The sequence below is a fragment of the Clinocottus analis genome, unplaced genomic scaffold, assembly GCF_023055335.1.
Source record: "Clinocottus analis isolate CAN_PGR_092001 unplaced genomic scaffold, fCliAna1.0.p SCAF_25, whole genome shotgun sequence".
Classification (NCBI taxonomy): Eukaryota; Metazoa; Chordata; class Actinopteri; order Perciformes; family Cottidae; genus Clinocottus; species Clinocottus analis.
In genome coordinates, this window is record NW_027175987.1 from 4,886,593 (window position 1) to 4,907,101 (window position 20,509).

General features: G+C 44.6%; 2 protein-coding genes across 2 annotated transcripts; one reads left to right on the forward strand and one right to left on the reverse strand.

The window, feature by feature from the left end:
• Nucleotides 1-2,412: 2,412 nt before the first annotated feature.
• enc3 (ectodermal-neural cortex 3) lies at nt 2,413-14,742 on the reverse strand. The gene is made up of 4 exons (XM_068591763.1): nt 14,500-14,742; nt 12,260-13,294; nt 11,401-12,167; nt 2,413-4,352 (listed from the first exon to the last, which is right to left on the reverse strand). The coding sequence occupies exons 2-3, from the start codon at nt 13,280-13,282 to the stop codon at nt 11,421-11,423; spliced, it is 1,770 nt and encodes a 589-aa protein (XP_068447864.1). The 5' UTR covers nt 13,283-13,294; nt 14,500-14,742; the 3' UTR covers nt 2,413-4,352; nt 11,401-11,420.
• Nucleotides 14,743-18,223: 3,481 nt separating this feature from the next.
• timm13 (translocase of inner mitochondrial membrane 13 homolog (yeast)) lies at nt 18,224-19,899 on the forward strand. The gene is made up of 3 exons (XM_068591426.1): nt 18,224-18,491; nt 18,988-19,056; nt 19,421-19,899. The coding sequence occupies exons 1-3, from the start codon at nt 18,372-18,374 to the stop codon at nt 19,517-19,519; spliced, it is 288 nt and encodes a 95-aa protein (XP_068447527.1). The 5' UTR covers nt 18,224-18,371; the 3' UTR covers nt 19,520-19,899.
• The last annotated feature ends 610 nt before the right edge of the window (nt 19,900-20,509 follow it).

A 20,509-nucleotide genomic window follows, 5' to 3' on the forward strand; every position in this document is an offset into this window, starting at 1 on the left:
CAGAGCTACTGCCATCGGAGATGCCCACACCAGAGAGGGAGGGGCGAGAGAGAAAGAGATGGAGGAGAGCTGGGGGGGGGGGCGAGAGAGTGGAGGGGTTCGTAAGATGCCGCACCACAACCAGCAGATAGCCACGAGGGGAGGGGACAAAAGTTCCTACATTCATTCCGTCTTAAAGGTCATGTTTGTTGTGTCTTTCTTAATATTCCCAGCTATAAAGTGAAGAGAAAGAAAGTTAGTAAAGAGAATGTTGGAGAGAAAGATTGATGTTGCCTTTCAGAGATTCCACAGATTTGCTGCGAGGGACGCTTATGTAAGAGTGACTGAAGAAGTGCAGAGTCTCCCCAGACAGTCCACAGTTTTATAAGATGTGGCTCCTGGTGGTATTTCAATTACACACACACGCACACACATACACACACAGACACACACACACACAGACACACACACACTATAAACACTCCATGTCCATCAGCACAGCCACAGATGCTCCACACTAACATCCATTTTATTGCTCCTACTCCTACCCGGTGGTTACAATCCAACCAAATAATCTCTTAATAATTATTGAAAGAAAAGGTGCTCTCTAAAATGCCTGTAGCCACCGTAAACAAGGAGCATACACATATTCGTGGGTTGTACCTCTCTTGATATTGTGAAGTAAGAGCAGTTTTTGCAGATCTGTCAGATCAGATCAGTTTCTGCCAGAAGGTGCATATTGATCCGCCTTTCGGTCGTGGGGTTTCCTGAAAAGGCCCGCAGGGGCGTTTTCTAGGCCCCCTGGGGAAGGTGAGAGAAGGTCGATTCTGGCCACATCAAGGCTTTGTCTCCATCCAGTGCATGCGGAGGCCCCAGCTGGGGGTCTCAGGCCAGCAGACACACACCGATATTTGGATGGTGCAATGTCCCGGTCGGTTCCACCTCGCTGCCTCCTTTCTTATGGGTTGACAAGAAGCCGTAACTGCTCTTCCCCCACCACACACACACACACACACACACACACACGCACACAAACATCACCAAAAACACCCAAGCAAATGAAATGTGAATTAATTTGCACACAAAAAACAAATCCAGATTGTGCGCCCTCTGTCTTCTCCTCCCTCCCTTTGGGTTTTTTTTTTTTAACGGACTCTGAGTTTCTTTTGTCTCCAGACGACTTTCAAATGTCTAAGTATTTACCCACCGTGGTTTAATTGTGTGGTCGGCAAGATCTGTTTGAAATGGCCCGTTTAGCACATTTTGCATGACAAAAGGAGTTTTCGACCGGCCTGCTCATCCCGCTGTCCAGTGCCAGGTCTTCTTTTCAGAGAGGGGTCTTTCATCTTCTGCATTGTAGTTTTAAAATCCATACATCAACCTTTGGTGAATTACTGTACCCATACGGACACTAACATGTCCACATGCTTGGCTGGACGTCCCTTGTTACAGGCATGATGTCATGGCTGCAGAAGAGAGCAGCCCCCCCTTTTTTCTTTTTCTTTTTTTACATCCAATTAACAGCAGCCTTTGAAGTTTCTTCAGTTGGCTTTGAAAAGATTTAACAATGGTGTTGCATTATGTCACTCGAGTGTTTGTTTTAGGGCATCCCCTAAAGATCAGATGTAATTTGTTGCACACATCATGTCATTTATAGTGTACATGCATGGAGCGCGTAGTCTTTTTTTAAAGGAATATTTTCTGCTCCTCCTCCTCCATTTACATCAGAGGTGAAGCTATTCTTCTGATAATTTAGGATTTATTTACACATTTTCTCTACAGATTTCTAAAACATTTATTTACCTGAACCCACTTTCTCAGATATTTAAAGTTGGTGTTTAAATCATCTCTTGCCAGGTCTTCTAAGGGACAGACGCTCTGACGACCCTACACTTTGAAACATCGAGGAAGACTTTGCTTGATTGGAGTGTTTATCCCTCACAGCTCAGCAGCTCAGACGTCACAAACATCTTCAGCCTTCCAGCCTGCAGGCAGCACATTCAGAGCCACCTCCCTGGACCTGAATGTGGGCACATTCCTCTCTGGTCCTCCTCCCTGCCAGTCTGTACAGACGTGCCAACCACACTTCTTCCCACCTCACGCCCAGTCTGGACTGCAGCGCGTTCTCACATAAACCTGAGAACCGGCAAACCTAAACCTGGCAGAGCAGATTGAGGAATATGAAGGAGTAACACCTGACTAACGCTGAGCAGCACATTCTTCAAGGTTTTGAGGCTCATAATGTGTGCACACATCATCCATGCGAGCAGTGGCGGAAAGTAACTCAATACATTTACTCAAGTACTGCTCTTGAGTGCAATTTATCCAGCAATATATATTTATTAAAAGTACCCCCATCTTTCCCAGCTTAAACATTTAAGTAATGTACACATAGATGCATCAATAATACTTTAACAAGCATGATTGGCAGTATTTAAAGCAAACATTTTATTGCATGACTTTTACTTCTGAGAGTATTTCTACATTGTGGTAGTGCTACTTGTACTCGGTACACAATCCAAGTACTTTTTCCATCTCTGCATGTGAGCGCCAGGGCAGCAGAGGTTTGCTCTTCACATACCACATGACTAGAATGTGTGATATCAGTTGGGGGGATTATAAAGAGAGAGAGAGAGAGAGAGAATGGACTGTTCATCTGCTGGATCTAAAGTGCGCACACAGACAGCAGGAAGGAGACGGGTGTTCCTGGTAAATACCAAAACCGCTCCTAACCTGCGTTTGGAAACTATTCCAGGCACGTTAAGAGCACCTGTGTGATTATATGGCTGCGCACGCCGCTTTAATGGCACAGCTGCTGAATCATCGTTCCTTGGAAAACAAGAGGATAAACAATGAAAAGTATGTTTTTAACAAGATTTATTGATGAGGGGGTGAACTGTAGAACTTGGAGTAAAGGATGGTTTATCAGTAATAGCTTAATATACCAGTGTTTTTGATGTATTGGAAAACTGCAGACTCGCACACAGAGCAAATGAAGATTGTTCAGAGAGAAAGAAGTTGATAATTTGCTACAAAAACACTGATTATTCACACTACCCAAGCTGGGTTAAGACAAAGATACAAAATTAAGACCATTAAGAGTTTTTGTTGTACAAAATGTGCAAATTAAAGGCTTCTACAATTTCATTACAAAGCAAAAATACAAAACTATGAACACAAAAGACTTCCATTAAAGATCCTGAAATATAAAATAAAAATTACATCATAGCAAGAAAGTATTTCTTAACTACTTTGGACACACTCAGCTTTTGTTATTTAAATCCAGAACGGCGCAAAGTAACCATTCAGGTTTTGGCAATATATATGTAAATATACGACCACTGCCATTAAACGTAATCATATATTTACACTTGACAAAACAATGTAAGAATGTATTCTAAAATAAGAGATTTCTGTAGAACTGTTTATCACAAAATAGTACATTCACAAAAAAATGAAGACGTTAGCAGACGTGTTAGAAGAAGTTAGAAGTTACCCAAACGCAGGCAAAACTAAACAAAACCCTGAGACACAATATACACAGAAAAGGACAAAAATCATAGTTTGAAACAACATCTTGAAACAGAAAAAGAGCTTCTTCGGCCGTAGTGGGGCACATTCTCTCTTGCCAGCTTGTATTTTAAGTCGAGAAGGATAATACAAATTTAGCTTACCAAAATTGAGGGAAGCCCGAGTCCAAAGGCTAAAAATAGAAAGACTGGAAGATTGTTTCTGTGCACAAAATCATACACTTCCCCTAAATGTCTCCTCCATACGCCCGGCACAGCAAAGGTCTAATTCAGTCTATCAGCAGTCCACATAAATTACACCTGAGTAATCATCTGGTGGCCGGAGGGGAGAGGAACCACAACACAAGACCACCTGACTTCCTTGTTTAGTTCACTGTAAAACATGTCACTAATAAGTCTGTTAAACCGATGATGCACATGTTAAATGATGTGGTGAGTCAGTCCGGTGGTGCAGGGCCGATACAGTCATTGCAGCAGATTGGCTCCAGGAGGTGGAAACAGAAACGTTTGGACACACGCTGTCTGTCTGCTTCCTGGCTGTGCCTCGCATGTTCGATAGGGATTGTGAGGTCCCCGCAGTAAACATGGCAACCGGTCCGGCTCCGGCTCGTGGCTACATGGGAAAGTTACACAAGAAGAACGAGTAAACAGATCAGGTGGAAAGAGGTCGCAGACTTCCAGTCTCGGGGCCGTCTCCGGGACTCAGGCCTTCGCTTCTCTGCAGCTGAAGATGACGTGAATCAGGCTGGATGGAGCCACAGCAGGACTGCGCAAACTCTTCCTCTTCCTCCGTGCAGTCGTTGAGGGGAGAAACAGGTCTGCATACCAGACACCCCTGCTTATCTGGGGAAAGAGACAAAAGGGAGATTAATGTCTCGGTTCTGTGAACTCTGCTGTATGAGGACCGACCGTACGGCACGAGGGGCGGCCTGGACATTCCCAGGGAGCGGAGAGGAATGCAGGGACGTGGGTCCTCCGCACTACACAGCAGCTTATCACCATGCCATTTTATCAGGCTTACCCACGCAGCGTTAATAACGCCCCGGGATGGGGCGTTATTTAACTAAAGTCCCATCGGCATGTAGGATTAAGCTGCTCAAGCCATTTATGTCGCTAGGTAATAAATATCTGAGAAGACCCCACGCTGTAAGGATAAGATTCTCTGGACTATGGCAAAAACATCCGCCCATCTGCTTTATCCGGTTATAATTCATACTGTTCGAGGCTGTCTTGTGGTTCAATTTTCAATTCCTCAAATGTGTGAAGCACAATTTTTATACACACCATAAAATACAACTTTGAGAATTCTATGGCCTTTCTTTGTAACCTCAGATATTTTTGGTATCTAATCGTCCTCCCCTGCTGTTATGAAGGAATGTTCCACTGGAAATTTGGTGCGGGGTTGGAGAGAAATGATAACCTCCAATTTGCATATTTGCGATCATAACTCGAGTATGGCAGAGCAGATGAAAGCTGCGTGTGTGCTCTCCATTCTCGGAGAAAGCCAGTTACAGGCCTGCCCTGCTGGGGGTTGTGTAGATAACCTAATGAGATCTCATTTCCATAGCTGACAAAGCCGGCTGATAATACTGAAGCCTCAACTGATCCATACGCATGTGTTTCCGTTGTGAATGCAGCGCCTGCAGCATAACGGCGGGACTAAGCCAGAGAACTGACTACTGGAATTACAACACAGAGGCAGAACTTTATTTTACAAACATGACGTGCCCTAAATAACACATTAAAATAGTGTTGAAAGATTCTTTTAACTACATTCACAAACGTGTGCAGGACTGGGATTGTATTGGCTGAGCGATCGATCTAAAAGTAACGTGAGAAAGTTTGTTGAATGTTTGCAACTGTTCAGACTGAGGCGGCGTAAAACAATGTAATTAAATAAATCAGACGTGTAACTGATTTATGATGGTTTCATGATGTTGAATGAATTAAACATACATGCGCATCTTGATTACTAGTTGTGTATATCCCTACAACTGCATAAGAATGATATGTTTTTTCTTTTTTGGCCTTGCACAATGGTTTTCTGGTGTCTTCATCACTGTGTGGCTGTTAGGAAACCAGTAACGTTTTCCTTTCATTTAACAAACGTATCCAAACTTATCATCATGTTAAATGCTGGATAAACAGACGGAGTTGTACAATAACTAGTCGTGTGATTGGCAAAGCTTTTGAAATCTAAGTGATCACAGAATACGACACATCTGGCCGCACGTTCGGTGCAGTAGATAGAAATAGAGGACTAAATCTAAAGCTGCAACTTTTATGAAACGGTGAGCGTTGAGCAGAGCGGTACAGTGTTTAAGATGCAGAGTAATGCTCTTCATCATCTGCACTTCAGAGAGATCAGAACACCGGCAGCAGCAGAATCTAAGAAGGGCGTGCAGTGACCCGGCCCGTGTGCACACCGAGAGAGCAGCAATGGAAACTCCCATCAGGCCTGCAGCCGCATGTGATACAGCAAGTGCTGCTGCGCCGGCTTTGCTTTGAACAGGAAGGTTGCGCTGAGCTTGTTTTGCAGAGATTTTTGCAGTTACTGGTTACTTTCAGGACTGGGTATTAAATACTTGTTTGGCACCAACTGAACTGGGACTGTAGCGCAGAATAAAATAAATACGCTGCCGCTCTGCTCAACGCTCGTACGACAAGACAAGATCACCGTTTCATGAAAAGTTGCAGCTTTACATTTAGTCTTCTATTTCTATCTACCGCAGAGAGAGTCGGCTCTCACTTGCTGCGTTCATGTTTGTAAAGACACCAGTTGGCCAACCTCGTCAGGAAGGTGCACATAGAATGAAAGTCAATATCACACAGATTAAACACACTATTCAGATTAGACTAGGATTTCTTTTGCATTACTGAAATAATAAAAAAAAACAGCCCAGAAGGGAAGAACAATATCATATTCCATAGAGATACACGCCGACCCACAGAGGTTATGTGTCTGTCATCATCAGCACATTCATCAAAAAACATCACCTCCCTCTCGCATCATCAAACTTCAGCTCCCTCGGCCGCTCACAACAAGGGTCCCGCTGTCACCCGAATTGAGCTCCAGACGGCCTCACAGTCGCGTTATTATTACCTGTCACGTCAAGGTCAATTCTACTCGACAGTCGACACTGGGCTTCAGTGGCCACACGGTTCACTTTTTTTTTTTACCCGCGTTTCAAACCCACAACTGTTTCTGCGGACAAACTTGCATTCAAACTCTGTTTCCAAACTCCCACCGTGCAACAATCAAATCGACCTTCACCGGTCTGACTTCCTTCTGCCAACAGGGAGTAAGATGTCTGGAGAGCCAACAGGTGGCAGGGTTAATAACTGTAACCCGGAAAGTACCCAGATGCCCCATGTGTGCGTCCTTGGTCTGGTCCACTGCAGTAACCGCAGTATGATGTCGTGAGGGACGCGGGGAGTCCACGTGCCCTTCAGCCAACCCAACAGATGGGCTGCTGGAACTATATGAAGTGATTGGATCTGGCACTCTGAGGTTAAACCTGACTCAGTCTGTCTGCTCCCACCACTTATCTGTCTCCTTCACACGGGAATGACGCCAGATTGAGTTTGACAAAAGAAAACAATTATCAAATCTCAAGCTTTTCTATGGCTCAAAAATGTACACTTTGGTTGAGTGAACGCACACCTCCATTTGTTTCAGCTGTAGCGCATCTTGGTCTCCATCTGCATCTTCCAGAGGCCTAATTACCCACAATGCAGCACACCGAAGCTGAGTCCTCTTTCTTTATTTCTCCCTTGTGTCCACAGGGCCTGTGCCATGTTTACTAATGACCACAAAGAATTGCACTGTATTGACTAAGGTATGAAGCACAGGGACTTCATTTACATGAGTTTGCATTGTTTTCAGGGACAGAAAAGGGACTCTGGAGTGAGCTCAGAGACACAAGGATCTTGGTACAGCTGCACAGTATAATGAGCCTTGATCCTTGCAGGAACTCCAGTTTAAGACTCAGAACAAAGAGCGTCTCCGCGACTGAATCCGCGCCACTTCAGTAATACTTCAGCAAATATTAGGTAATTCAGATTAATTACCAGGCAGACAAACTGTGTCCCATCCCAGCTGGCTTACTGAAGAGGCCTCTGTAACTGTATGACAGCGCGCCTCTTTTTAAGAACGTAATCAAATTAGTCTGGGTGATTATTCAGCCATTTTAAGCATCTTTTCCCCTTTTCCTTTTTGTTACTCGCAGCATGGAGAAAAGACCAATAAAAACTCCATTAGGTTTATGCAAATTTAAGCAGCCACGCCAAAGGCTGTAATGTGGCAGATTGATTACTCAAGGGACTGAAGACAAAGTGTGTGTGCACGTGCTGACTCTGACTGTGTGTGTGTGTGTGTGTGTGTCTGAGAGAAGGGGGGGGGGAAATCGTTGTTGTACACAGATGCCACAATAAAAGCCTCATTCAGCTTGTGTTCCTGGTGGCCCTCACAGCGAGGCATTAATAAAACATTAGTATTGAGTGACTGGGGCCTCTGCACTCCGCCCCCCTGATCCCACCGTGACCTTTCATTTTACAGCAGCTGTCTGGGGAAGCAGAGAGTCCGCCAAGGACTCCCTCGGTGGCCCCTGACCTCTCCAGGTGTACCCCATCCCACAGAGCCGTGCCCAACTCATAAGGGCTCGAAGCCGTTAAAAAGAGAATGCTACTTATGTCTATGATTTTTAGGAGCGGAGAGGGGTGATAAGGGGGGAAGGTTGGGGGGCTAGAAAAACAAAGGCTCAGGTGTAGACAACAGTCATCTTTGGGGTCATTATAGTTCAGTGGTTTGAAGGGGGGGGAGGGAGAGAGGGAGAGAGAGAGATTGTCCTAAACGTTGTGCAGGGATCTCTGGTTACATCCTGTCTGGCTGTAGGCTGGTACAAACAACCAGATTACACTTATGATGGTACGCTGCTTACTTTTTCCAAAACACGTGCCGAACATCTAATTAAAGACCAACTGGTAAAGTTTGCACAAGCAGTAGTCATACGTATATGACACTGTAAAACTGGTCTTCATGCTTTTTAGCCTTCAAGGGGTTGCTTACTTCTCCTGCCTGGACCATAACAAATGCGAACCATAATGCTTCAACATTTACAAATACTTTTCCATCAACAGTGGGTCCTGGCTTGGAGCCTGGAGTCTGTGGTTACTCACATCTGGTGGAATTGCACAGGGCCACAAACTACAGTAGAACGTGGTGACAAAAAGGCTGGTAATCCCATCCAGGCCACGCACACTGCCAGGACAACTGCATGGTCTCAACCACAGGGCAACATTAACTAATCTTTACTAATGGGAATGCAGGCCACACCTTCATTCCTCCCAAATTAGAGTAAGGATGGCTGGCTTCTTAAAGGACAGGCAATGACAGCAATGTGACTTGCCTTGTTGTGTGTGGTTGTGTGTGTGTGTGTGTGTGTGTGTGTGTGTGTGTGTGTGAGAGAGAGTGAGTGAGTGAGAGAGGAGAGAGAGAGACAGAGTAGTACGAGTGGAAAACCAGTGGTTTCACAACTGTGTAAAAACTCACAATACTGCTAGTGAATACTTGAACAGCTGACTGGTGGTTTTCGGCCCCATCATATACATGAAAAGAATACACATACACGCACAATTATCTTTCTCTCTGACCCAGCTGAAAGTTGACAACCTCGAGTGCAAAGTATTTTTAGGCAGGCGTTAGTCTCGGCTGCCAAATGGTGCAAAATATAGCTGTGCTCCTCCTGGTCTTACTCGCTCTCCACTTCATCTCTCTCTCGGTATACGTGTGTGTTTGAGTGTGTGTGTGTGTGTGTGTGTGTGTGTGTGTGTGTGTGTGTGTGTGTCCTTCTCTGTGTCATTTTGTTGCTCCCTACATTTTTTGTTCCACTTCACTTCTCCTCACAAGCCCCCGTGTCTCGGGTGAGAGGGAGTGGACCAGCGTCAGGGCAGGACGCCTGCTTAACAGGCTGGAAATCTGAGCTTTTTCCATGTCTGCTGTAATTAAAACAGAGAGGCAGCCGGCAGCGGCATGGTAGCTACCGTAACTGCAAGAGTTCATAACGACGCTGTGCCTTGATCTTTCATAGCCAGCCTGTCTGTCTCCATCCCAGCCAAAAAAAAAAAACCCGGCCAGCGGTCCATACCAGGAGCCTCATAAGGCTAAGCCCCCAGCTCCATCATATCCAGCTGTTTACAGTAGACACAAGTCACACATAAGCTCTCTGCTCTCACTCGCTTCCGCTCAGCTTTACTTTCAAAGTTCTTGGCAACATGAAAGGAGCTTGTTCACTTCCCGTGCTCCTGACAGAAAGTTGTTTTGCAGCATAGAGGAGTATGATTTATCCAAACTTCAGTCACCGAAAATGTCCGATCTGCCTCACTCTGCACTGTTTACTTCACTTCAGTTTCCTTTTATACATCAGTGACAGATTTTCTTTCTTGACAACTAGAACGACAAGAGACTTGGGCTTTGAAATGAAGGCAAACAACTGGAGTCACCAGTCTGATGTATCATATTAGTACATATGCCTACTGAATGACTGAAAACAACAGCTAGGCTGGTGGAGCCGGTCTCGCTGTTCCCCCTAATACCAGTCCAGCTTACTGGCTAACCACCAAACTGGAAGGATGGCATCAACCTTCTGCAAAGAAATGGCGCTTTATGGCAAATGGGCTGCATTAAATCATTAAACCTATTGTACACAAAACATTGAAAGCTCTGTGAACATAGTCAGCGAAATAACGCCTCCAATAAAAATAAAACCACAAGCCCCAACAATAAAGAGATGCAGCTTAGTCTGGGCTTTCTAAAAAGCAAACCCAATGACTACTGCAGCAATTAACCGTCTCCCGTTGACTGCAGCAGAGCTAAAATGAGATCATAAGACAGGCAACACGTCATGCAACCTGAAACTAGCTGTACCACCACCGGGCACATGTAAACAACCTACAAAACCCTTTTAATCATCACTAAACATCCTCTCCTTCTTTCTTCTACTGGCCCCTCCATCCATCAATTCTCACCCCGTATTGAAAACACCTCGGGAAAAATGCATCATCTCTTATCTCACATGAAGCTGTGAAAGCTGCCACCTGCCATCCCTTCAGGCAGATGAGGCTGAGCAATTCTTCACTGATGTGGTATGTTATATTCAAGTCAATCATATTCTTATAACCTTGAGATGTATCCTGTCCTTTTTATCCCCACTTGTCCCTCCTGAATTCTTCAGACTTTTTTTTATTTATTACTTTTAAGCGGAGCAGATTGCCCTGGCGTCTGTCGGCACACGCGGTACTTTCTTTTTGTCCTTTAAGGCACTTTGAGAAAGGTGCCATATGGATAAAGTATTATTATCACCATCTAGGGCTCCTTGTGCTCCTCTGGCTCTTACTCTCCATATGTTCAACACCATGTGTCACATCACCTTTCATAAGCCACAACTGTGAAGGTTCTGGCTCACGCTAGGAGCCGAGCACTCGGCCCACGAGGCACGGAGCTGATCCCCGCCTCTCCACCTCGCACCCGTCAGTGCCGGTGTCTTGTGCGTTAGCCCTCGCTCTGTAATTACCAGCGCTGCTGACATTCCTTCTGCTCTCTAAACCAGGACTGCGCCGTGTTTATCCAACACCCGGCCATCGCAGCAGCTAGATAATGTGTAACTGTAACCACTGGCAACCCTGAAAACAGCAAGGGGCTTATAAACTGGCCTTGTCCAGTTCAAACTGACATTTCCCTCTGGTACGGTAGACAGTGGTGTGAATCATCTGAAGATAGTTTTGCTTCCACAAAGTGAGTTACAATTCATATTGGACAATAAAAGGGACACTATGAATAGCACGTATGATTGTCTTTTGTTTGTGTCAGTTTAAGGAAACTACAATTACTCACCTCAAAGAGTGCGTTTCTCTCTACGCCGAGAGGTACTTCCATGTGCTGACGAAGGCAGTGGGAATGAGCGAGTAGGGCACACTGGTCACACTGTCCCAGGAGTCCGACGAGGGGTCGTAGCAGTCTAGTGTTTTACACCTCTGCGCCCCAAAGTAACCCCCGACCACATACAGTCTGTTTCCGGACGCCACCGCGTGGCAGCTGATTCTTTTGGCCGTCACGTCGCCAAACTTCGACCACTGGTACGTCTCGCTGTTGAACCGGTAAGCGGAGCTGGCGGAGAATTCAGTGTCGCCTCCGATCACCACGACGTGGTTGCCGACCACGGCTGCCGCCGTGTAGCGCCACAGCTGCGGACAGGCGGCCGGCACGGACCACCGGTTCTCGCAAGGGTCGAAGCACTGCACCTTGGGGTATTTGTCTCTGTTCACGCTGGTACCCCCGAAGGCGAAGAGTTTGTTTTTGGCACCGACGACCGCGGCGTTGCTCACGCCCTCTCGGAGCGGAGCCACCAGCGCCCATTTATTGGTCTGAGGGTCGTACTGTTCCACCTGTTTGAGAGAGACAGATGGAGATGCGGGGAACGATCCCGCAAGGGAAGTGTGTCCTCCCACAACATACAGCATGTGGTCGAGCTCCGCAGACCCGTGTCCAAATCTGGCGACCAGCATCGGTGACGCTTTGGACCACTCGTCGTGTAATGTGTCGTAGACCCAGACGTCTTTAGAGGCCCCGTTTTCAGAGCCACGTCCACCGGTAACATAAACCTAAGACACATGGAGAGAAGTCCTATTTTTGTATACTTCTACATAGCATTCCATAAAAAACGCATGTAACAACATATAGATCATATACATACCTTGCAACCAATAGCACATGCGCTGCATTCTTTCCTGGGGCTGGGGATGTCTGTTTTGGGGGTGATCTCCTTCGTCTTGTTGTCGATCATGTAGACTTTATCACACATGAAGGTCTGTCCTCCCAGCAGCAGCAGGGCCTGGCTTACTTTTCGTGGCCGGGCACAGAAACCCGTTACAATACCGTCGTTCTGGAGGATCCTCATTTTGCACCGTACCGCGTCTTCGACAATCTCCCGTCCCACCTTGTGGCACATCACCAACTCCTCTGAAGCAACGTTCTTTAGCAGGTAGGTTTCAGGGAGCAGCGCCAGGCGGACGCATCGCAGCAGCTCGGGCAGCTCGCTGTGCCGGTGCTCCATGTCGGCCTTGACCCAGTCGATAACGGCCTCATACACCAGGCTCTCGTCCTCCACCTCCAGTTCCTCGCTGAGGATCAGCTCCTGGACTTTGTCTCTGGGCAGGCTGAGGAAGTCCTCCGTCCTGAAGAGGGTAGCAAAGTCTGCCAGGCACATCCGCCACGACAGCTCGTATAGTCTCTGGCACTGATGGGCGTCTGACAGCAGCATCATCCCCAGACAGTTTGACTGGTCGAGGTTCTTTTCTAGAAACTCGGACGCAGCGTCCCTGATGTCGTGAAACTGAAGCATGTCGCCGGCCTCCAGGAGCGACTCTGCGTTTTCCTCGTTGATGAGGATGCGGGCCGAGTATGCGTAGTCGAGCAGGAGCTCCAGCACCTCTGGATGGAGAGAGTCGTGGAAGTTGACCTCGGCGTCGCGACTCTCCCTGAGCCCTCCGCTGAACATGGCCTCAAAGTATCGGCTACAGGAGGCCAGGACGGCCCGGTGGCAAGGGAAGGATCTGTTTCCGGCCTTCAGGACGACATCTGTGAAGACTTTCCGTTTGCGTAACAGGTTGAGCTGAGTCAACAGGCTGTCGGCATGGGTCGTCTTGTGGAAGAGATGGATATTCATGGAGCCTGCACTAGAGCGAGACTTTCTGTTTTCGTGGTTACTGACAGACATCTCGACTTGGATCTGGAGGAGGAAATAGAGGATATACAAATATAAGTACAAGTGGCAATAACATTTGTTGGATTCAAACTTTTTTAACAGCTGGACAGGAGGAAGAGATTGTATCAGGTCTTGCGCTCTCCTTTTGATGTGAACACCACCATAAACACTCCTCCCATTCAATGATCAAACAAAACTCACTGTGCCCGCAGCTGCTGAATGGGTTGTTCAGAAATAAAATCATATCAGTACGCAGTAAGGAAATAAAGTTCCGCCTTCAAGTATGAAAGAAAATCAGATATGGAGCACTGCCACAGAAATCCAGTGTGTGTACACAGAGATTTACACTGCACATACAGCAGTGTTTTTAAACCTGTGGCAACAAATTAGCCACATTAACTGGCTTTTATTTTAATCTTCTCAAATGTATTATAGTTAAAGAAACGACACATGGGTGTGTTGCCCGATATCACATCCCATCTTTCCACCCCTATAAACATGTCAGGGCTGTGAGTCACCTCCAAACAAAGCAAAAGAGTCAATTCCTTCCAGCTGGTTCTTTATTCTAGCGGTTTCACATATTAGATGGTGACTATGCTTTCAAGCCCACAGAAGATGTGACACCTCAGTCCAGCTCCTTGAGGACGACATTACGTAACGGCAGTGCAACAGATGAAACCCCCAATCTGCTCCTTTGATCGTCTGCGGTGGATTCAGACATGCCTGCAGCCATTACATCAAGTGGGAGGACGTTTATGTTGAGATTAACTTAATTGCATAGCAGGAGTTTTATTTTATTTCTAATTATCATAATTTTTTTTCTAACAACCACTGCGTGATAATTATGGCACAGTGGGTTAATAAATACTTTGGTCGCTTTTCAAGACACAACTTGAAAACGACCAAATAAATATCTTCCGCTTTGAAGCCCCCATTGTTTCACAGCAGATAAATTTAAGTCGGCTATTCAAGCCCGCTGAAAGGGGGACTGCGGACTTCCGCGGAGGAACTCAGCGTGAAATCAAATTCGTTTTGTGCAGTAAACGTGAAACCTCGGCCAGCATGCGCTCAACCGTCCACGAGAGTTAAACTGCAAACAGCCAGGCTGCTCCGAGCAGCACCAAATGAGTCGCTGGTACACTCTGTGACGAAACTACTCACATTTCGCAAAAGTGAAGAAATAAGTCCGCTATCGGTGCTTTGAGGAGGAGTAGCCGTCTGCTGCTTACCTTGAAAGCCGCAATGCTGCTCCGGGGGTCCTTCTTTTTAAATCTCGCTTCCAAACTTGTTCTGTCGTGGATTTGTTTGAAGTTGCGGCACAATTTAGACAAACCCGCATTCCGAGTTCAAACTTGTATCGTATCCGACAGGTTTGGGGAACGGTTGAGCCATCTGTCTGCGTCGCAAGCCTCAAGTGTATACACGCAAATAAACGATGTGTACAACAACAAAAGTTCGGAGTTGAGGACTGATGTCGGGAAGCCACGCAGCCTGCAGCAGAGCGACGAGCAAAGCGGAGAGGAAGAGCAGCGCGGCCGCTGTGTTCCCTCTGGCTCCTCCCCCTCCTCCCGCATCGTCCAATGGGATCACGCCCTGCAGCAAACGCTTTCTTTAGTCTTTATCCAACTTCAGGGTCAACGCACAGCATTATTGTAGAAGAGCGTTGCCATAAAGAAAACACCTGCCCGTGTGTTTCACCTACCTGTTATGTTTCTCACTTTGACTCTTGAGGACTCAGAGGAGAAGCTCAAATGAAAAGCAGTGTTGTATATGTATAATAAATAATATAATAAAGGAATCTGTTGAAATATATATTTTCATGATTGTATTATTTGTTCATTATTTCTGTAAACATAATTGCCAAACAGCCTACTTGCCATCTCTAAACAGCCAGGAATTCCATGCAGGGTAACAGTATTCAAATATTTGATCCCCCCCTGAAGAAAATTTCAATAAACCTATAATAATAAAACCTGCATGTCCTCAGATGTAGCTACCTCTGAAACTGAGAGTAGTCTGAGAGGATTTTCATCATATATGAATACTGAAAATACAGTCATCAGGAATATTTTAAGCATCTATGCTCTAGCACCGTAGCACAGTCCCTGCCCTGTTTGCCCGTTCCACATAAGCAACAGTCTTAATGATCATATGATGGCAGGTTAAAGTCCATGAGATCGTTTCTCCAGCTGAATTCCAGGCATTTTCTGAAGGATTTAAGTACTCTTGAGCTATTTGGGACAAGAATCGGGCCAGTCAAGAATGAGCCGAGTCAGCCTGCACATAAACAAGGAATTTCATGGGCTGCCTAAAACATAGTACAACACCGAAGCAATTGTGTGAAACTTCAGGATGTGAAATTAGGTTAAAAGAGGAATCTCTTTTTCTCTCTGCATCTTTATGTAAAAGATCAAAGTGACTAGTATCCAAGTGCTTTAAAATAATAGATGGTTGTAGAAATTAAATAAATACACTACAGATTTAAGAATTAGGTGTAATTTTGTGTGAAAGACGTTTTGTTAGGATGTGTCCCAACCTGTCTGCAGATGTCATTAATGCCATTAATAATGACTGCATTCCTTTTAGGTGTGCCAGGTCCAGGGCCCTGCTATTGTGAATGCTGGGCCTTTTGTCTTCATGGGACACTTAAATGGAACAGAGTTTACATTATTAGCTGCACCTGTGCTTTTCATGTTTTAACAGGCCTGCTGGGAAAAAAGCTGGGCGGAAGTCAGCAATAGTGCATTGTCAGAAATTAAAACAATTGGAATTGGATAGTCCAGATAGGCTTTAAACAGAGAATGGGTCAGCAGTAGTTTTCATGTTTGGGATCTCATTTTTATTCAAGCAATAGAGACTCTGGGGACAGTTACTCTCCAAACTGACTGACGGGTGAAGACTGTTCGTGCACCGAGCTGACTGATCTCCAACACCACGGCCAGTGTCAATGCCACACTGCTCAGGTTTCTCTTCCTCTCGCTTCCTCTGAATGTCAGTCAACAGCTGCTTTTGAAGATTAAAAGCTGCTGCTGTTTCTCAACGGTCTAAGTTCAAGTGCATTTGTGTGTGGTTTTGAGCCAGCTTTCCTTTCATCCGTTATTTTCCTATTATTTCCTCACAAGGCATTCAAATTTCACCAAGTCACCTTTTTTCATACACTTGAAAGACTTGAAGGAACCACTTACATACTTGTGTAACCTCAAAGTTTGACACCATAAACACTCAGAGTGTTTTCACATCCTCGTAACCATTAATGCTGGTGCTTGTTGAAGCCTCTCTTATAGCTGACTGGGCCAAATGCTTTCATACACACAAGTGTGCCTAAAGAGGATTACAAATTTAAGAAGATTAGATTAATGAACTCATGATTGTAATCTAGGGTTAATTCATTTTGCTGCACTTTAACCCAACCCACCCTTCCCCCCATTGAGCCTAGTGTGGCTCAGCGCCAAACTGGTCGATGGACATATGTGTATGTGTGAGTCTGTGTGTTTTTTTGCATGTACTTGGGTGCTAGCACGGTCATTAATTACTCTTAGGCAGGCACGCCACTAATCAGACCCCCGCTATGATTCCTCAATGCCCCCATCGTTGCAACAAGCCACTCACACAGTGTCTGTTGACAGGGACAGTAACCGTCTCTCCATTGTTGCCTGCAGACTCACTGTACCACATGTTTGTTCACTCAAGGCAGGTGGTCTTTTCAGTGAGGTCATCCCGTCTGAAACATAAGGAGGCTCCTCGTAGACGGGGTCATCCTCATGCCGGGGCCTCAAAACACCAAACAATGCAGAGGTTCTTATGACCTTCTATTTGTGTGGTTGGCTCCTGCTTTCCACATAGTTTTAGTGGCTAGTTGGCCCAGAAATATTACAATAACTACTTTGGAATGATTGACAGTACAATAATGCAATTGCAATTATACAATGGATAAACGTGATATATGAAATATCCTGACTTAAATTACACAATGTGCACATATTATTCTTTTTATTTATTTATTTTTTATCATAATTTCATTTCTATTACAGATTGCTGTGGATGATAAGGATGAGATGAATAATTGTTGTGATGTTTTGCAAATAAATTAAATGATTACATTTGATCCCAGATTTGATTGCCAAATTGTACAATATAAAACATGCAACCAAAACAAACAAGTCAATTTATCACAATAGCTTAATATACTTCTACTTATTACCTTTATCTCTGTATATATCTTTTCATTCACTGCACATTACAGCTTGATTCTGTTGTAATACAATGTGCCTGTCTACCACTAATCTACATTATAATGTTATATATTTATGATGAATGGTGTACTCGTATCCTTTTATATATATTTATATTTATATATATAATTATTATTATTATTTGGATTCTCATTTTTACTTGCTTGATTTTCTTTTTAAACATATTGTAATATCATTGTTGAAGGCTATTATTTAGTAATACTATTGCCAATGACCGGACCGATTCTCTGTAACAGCGTGAAGTGTGAGAACAAATAACTTGAAACTTGAAAACAAAAGCATATCATATCTCGGTATTGCATCATTTTTGGTAAAGCAGTGTTACATTTAGTATACCGTTACCACCTGGGATCAATCTAACTATTTATCTAGAAACCGAGGGCTGATTTTGCATTCAAAATCCAATAAGTTCAGAGTAAAATCACTCCTTGAAATTTGTAGACTGTGTGATTCAGGTGAGAAATCCTCTACCTCCACCGTGCGGCGGACATGCGCGTGTGCGTGCGCGTGTATCGAGGGGCGGGGGGAAGCGGATATGTGTGTCCTGACAAGCCTCCTGTGTTTCCTAGGTAATGTGTTGTTAACACGTATTTAAAATGAAATACACAATGTGTACGGTCACGGTGGCGGTAGATGTATTCCACTGTAACTCGATATTGTCCGCTCACCCAAAAAGAAAACCACATTTCCCATGTGGGGAATCCATTTTCCGGATGTGACGCGGCCAGTCTTCCGTTGCTGTCAAGGGCATCGGAAACTAACGTTAGCCAAGCCAAGCGGGTCGCTGTCCACACGTGCATTTACAGAGGATAAATACAGCTGCAGCTTCGCTAGAGACTCCGGTGGAAATGGACGGGTTCGGGTCAGACTTCTCCGCGGGAGCATCGGGAGGGAAAGTGGACACCGGGACCATCATGGAGCAGGTCAAGGTCCAGATCGCGGTGGCTAACGCTCAGGAGCTGCTGCAGGTAAATCAATAGACGCTGCTGCTAAGCTAGCAAGCTAAATTAATGTGTCTAACTGAAATATTCTGAAGGGGTAAAGCTAAATATAGTAACCGTATTAGAGGAAGCAGCGTGTATTAATCCCCTCACCCGTTATATGAAGAGATACTCATTGATATGTCATCATCATAATGAAATATGACTTCTAGAAACAGTAGTCATTGAAATATGTTGTGTTAATGTGACATTAACGTCTAAAACCTGTCGTGACTCTTTAGCCAGATGTGCCTTTAAACCAGATTGATTGTAGTGTTTCCACCCGACTATACCTTGAAGAAAGAAAGTAGCACTTAAATGGCACTTACTTATAGCACTTTGTAGTTTGGCTTTCTTGTAGAAATTGTACTTTATTGATTCTTGTTGTTAGAACTCTTGATTCTTGTCTTGGACTACTGTTGTAACTGCAATTCAGCTGTTTGTAATACAGTTGCATGATCATAACTATGTCATTATGTTTCAGAGAATGACAGACAAATGCTTCAAGAAGTGCATAGGTAAACCTGGCAGCATGCTGGACAACTCAGAGCAGGTATGCGGGGACACTAAAACCAGCTTGAAATGCACAAAGATGAAAAAAAAGAGAAAGACTAATCAAGTGACAAAGATTAAGTAGTAAATCTGGTCATTTATAATAATCTCGTGTGAAGATTTGCTATGAATGTAAATGGAATGTCTTTGAGTTTAGGAATGTCTGGACTGTCTTCACAAACAATTTGAATATGTTCACTAAAGTCCTGTAATAAGCATTTTCACCAGCTTTTAATACATTGTTGACATAATGACTAATTCATAATGTAATTGGCAGGACGAATTCTAATGAAAGTAATTATTAGTTGCCGCCTTTAGAAATTATCAGGAGTTATGTCACTATAATTGCCTTTTTGTTCTCACAGAAATGTATTGCCATGTGTATGGACCGGTATATGGATGCCTGGAACACCGTGTCCCGAACATACAACTCCAGATTACAAAGGGAAAGAGCTCGTATGTGAAGATCCCTCTCTTTGTCCTTCCTTCCCCTTCTGCTGCTGCTTACGGTGAGGAGGAGTACAGTATTTCCACTGGAGACCAGGAGCGGTGCACAGGAGTGCCGTGGCAGCAGCAGCAGCAGCACACCATCGTCATCCCAATACCTCCCAGGCAGGCAGACAGGCAGGCAGACAGACAGACAAGCAGAGCCTGTGGACTGTAGTCATAACAAAAGTCTCTGCAGAGATTTTAATTTCACTCTGAGGAACAGTAAAGAAACAATGTTTGATTATTTCTGTTTTTATGTTATGAATAATTCATCTTTTGGTTAACAAGTAAACATGTGTTGTAAAAAGCTGCAATTTGCATGTTTAACGACATAAAGGTCATTACAAACTCCAAATGCCTGTTGAATTGAACACAAGTGTGATGAAGTACTTGATAGCACAGACATTTGGAGTAATTACTGCAGTATCCGTTTACTTAATAGTGTGGCTTCAATAGCGACACTGAAACCTCCCTGCCTTTACATTAAAGTGGAATGTTTCTTGTCTTTAAGACCCTGTACATTCGCGACACATAGCCTGTAATAACTGTAAACAGGACTTATGTCTTTGTCACCACAATTGCTCCATAAAATACTATCAGCATGTTTGTTGCCAATTATTTTCATTGTTCTTATGCTCAGAGAAAGACTTAACATTTTTGCCATGAATACTAAGCTGCACAACTGGAGCCCTTGAGGGACAAAACAGGCTTCACTTAACATGCGTTTACTCTATAACACTTGAGGACCAACTTGGTGTTTTCATAACTGTGAACCTGACATTCACAAGCCTTCCAAACAGTCCGATATCAAAGTACGCCTGGAGAACAAAACTGTTTTGTCTGGTCTGTTTTCTAGTTGTCACTCTATCTGCCGCCCTCCACAGTAGTGGGCTTGTTTCAGCAGGGTCTGCTGTGCTGCACACGGGGTACTGAACCTTTCTCATCCGTATGTGCACACAATGTCA

Coding starts and splice junctions, on each gene's coding strand:
- timm13 (XM_068591426.1), top strand. CDS start 18,372: ATGGACGGGTTCGGGTCAGACTTCTCCGCGGGAGCATCGGGAGGGAAA. Junction 18,492..18,987: donor ACGCTCAGGAGCTGCTGCAG/GTAAATCAATAG, acceptor ATTATGTTTCAG/AGAATGACAGACAAATGCTT. Junction 19,057..19,420: donor TGCTGGACAACTCAGAGCAG/GTATGCGGGGAC, acceptor TTGTTCTCACAG/AAATGTATTGCCATGTGTAT.
- enc3 (XM_068591763.1), bottom strand. CDS start 13,282: ATGTCTGTCAGTAACCACGAAAACAGAAAGTCTCGCTCTAGTGCAGGC. Junction 12,168..12,259: donor CATGTGCTATTGGTTGCAAG/GTATGTATATGA, acceptor CATGTGTCTTAG/GTTTATGTTACCGGTGGACG.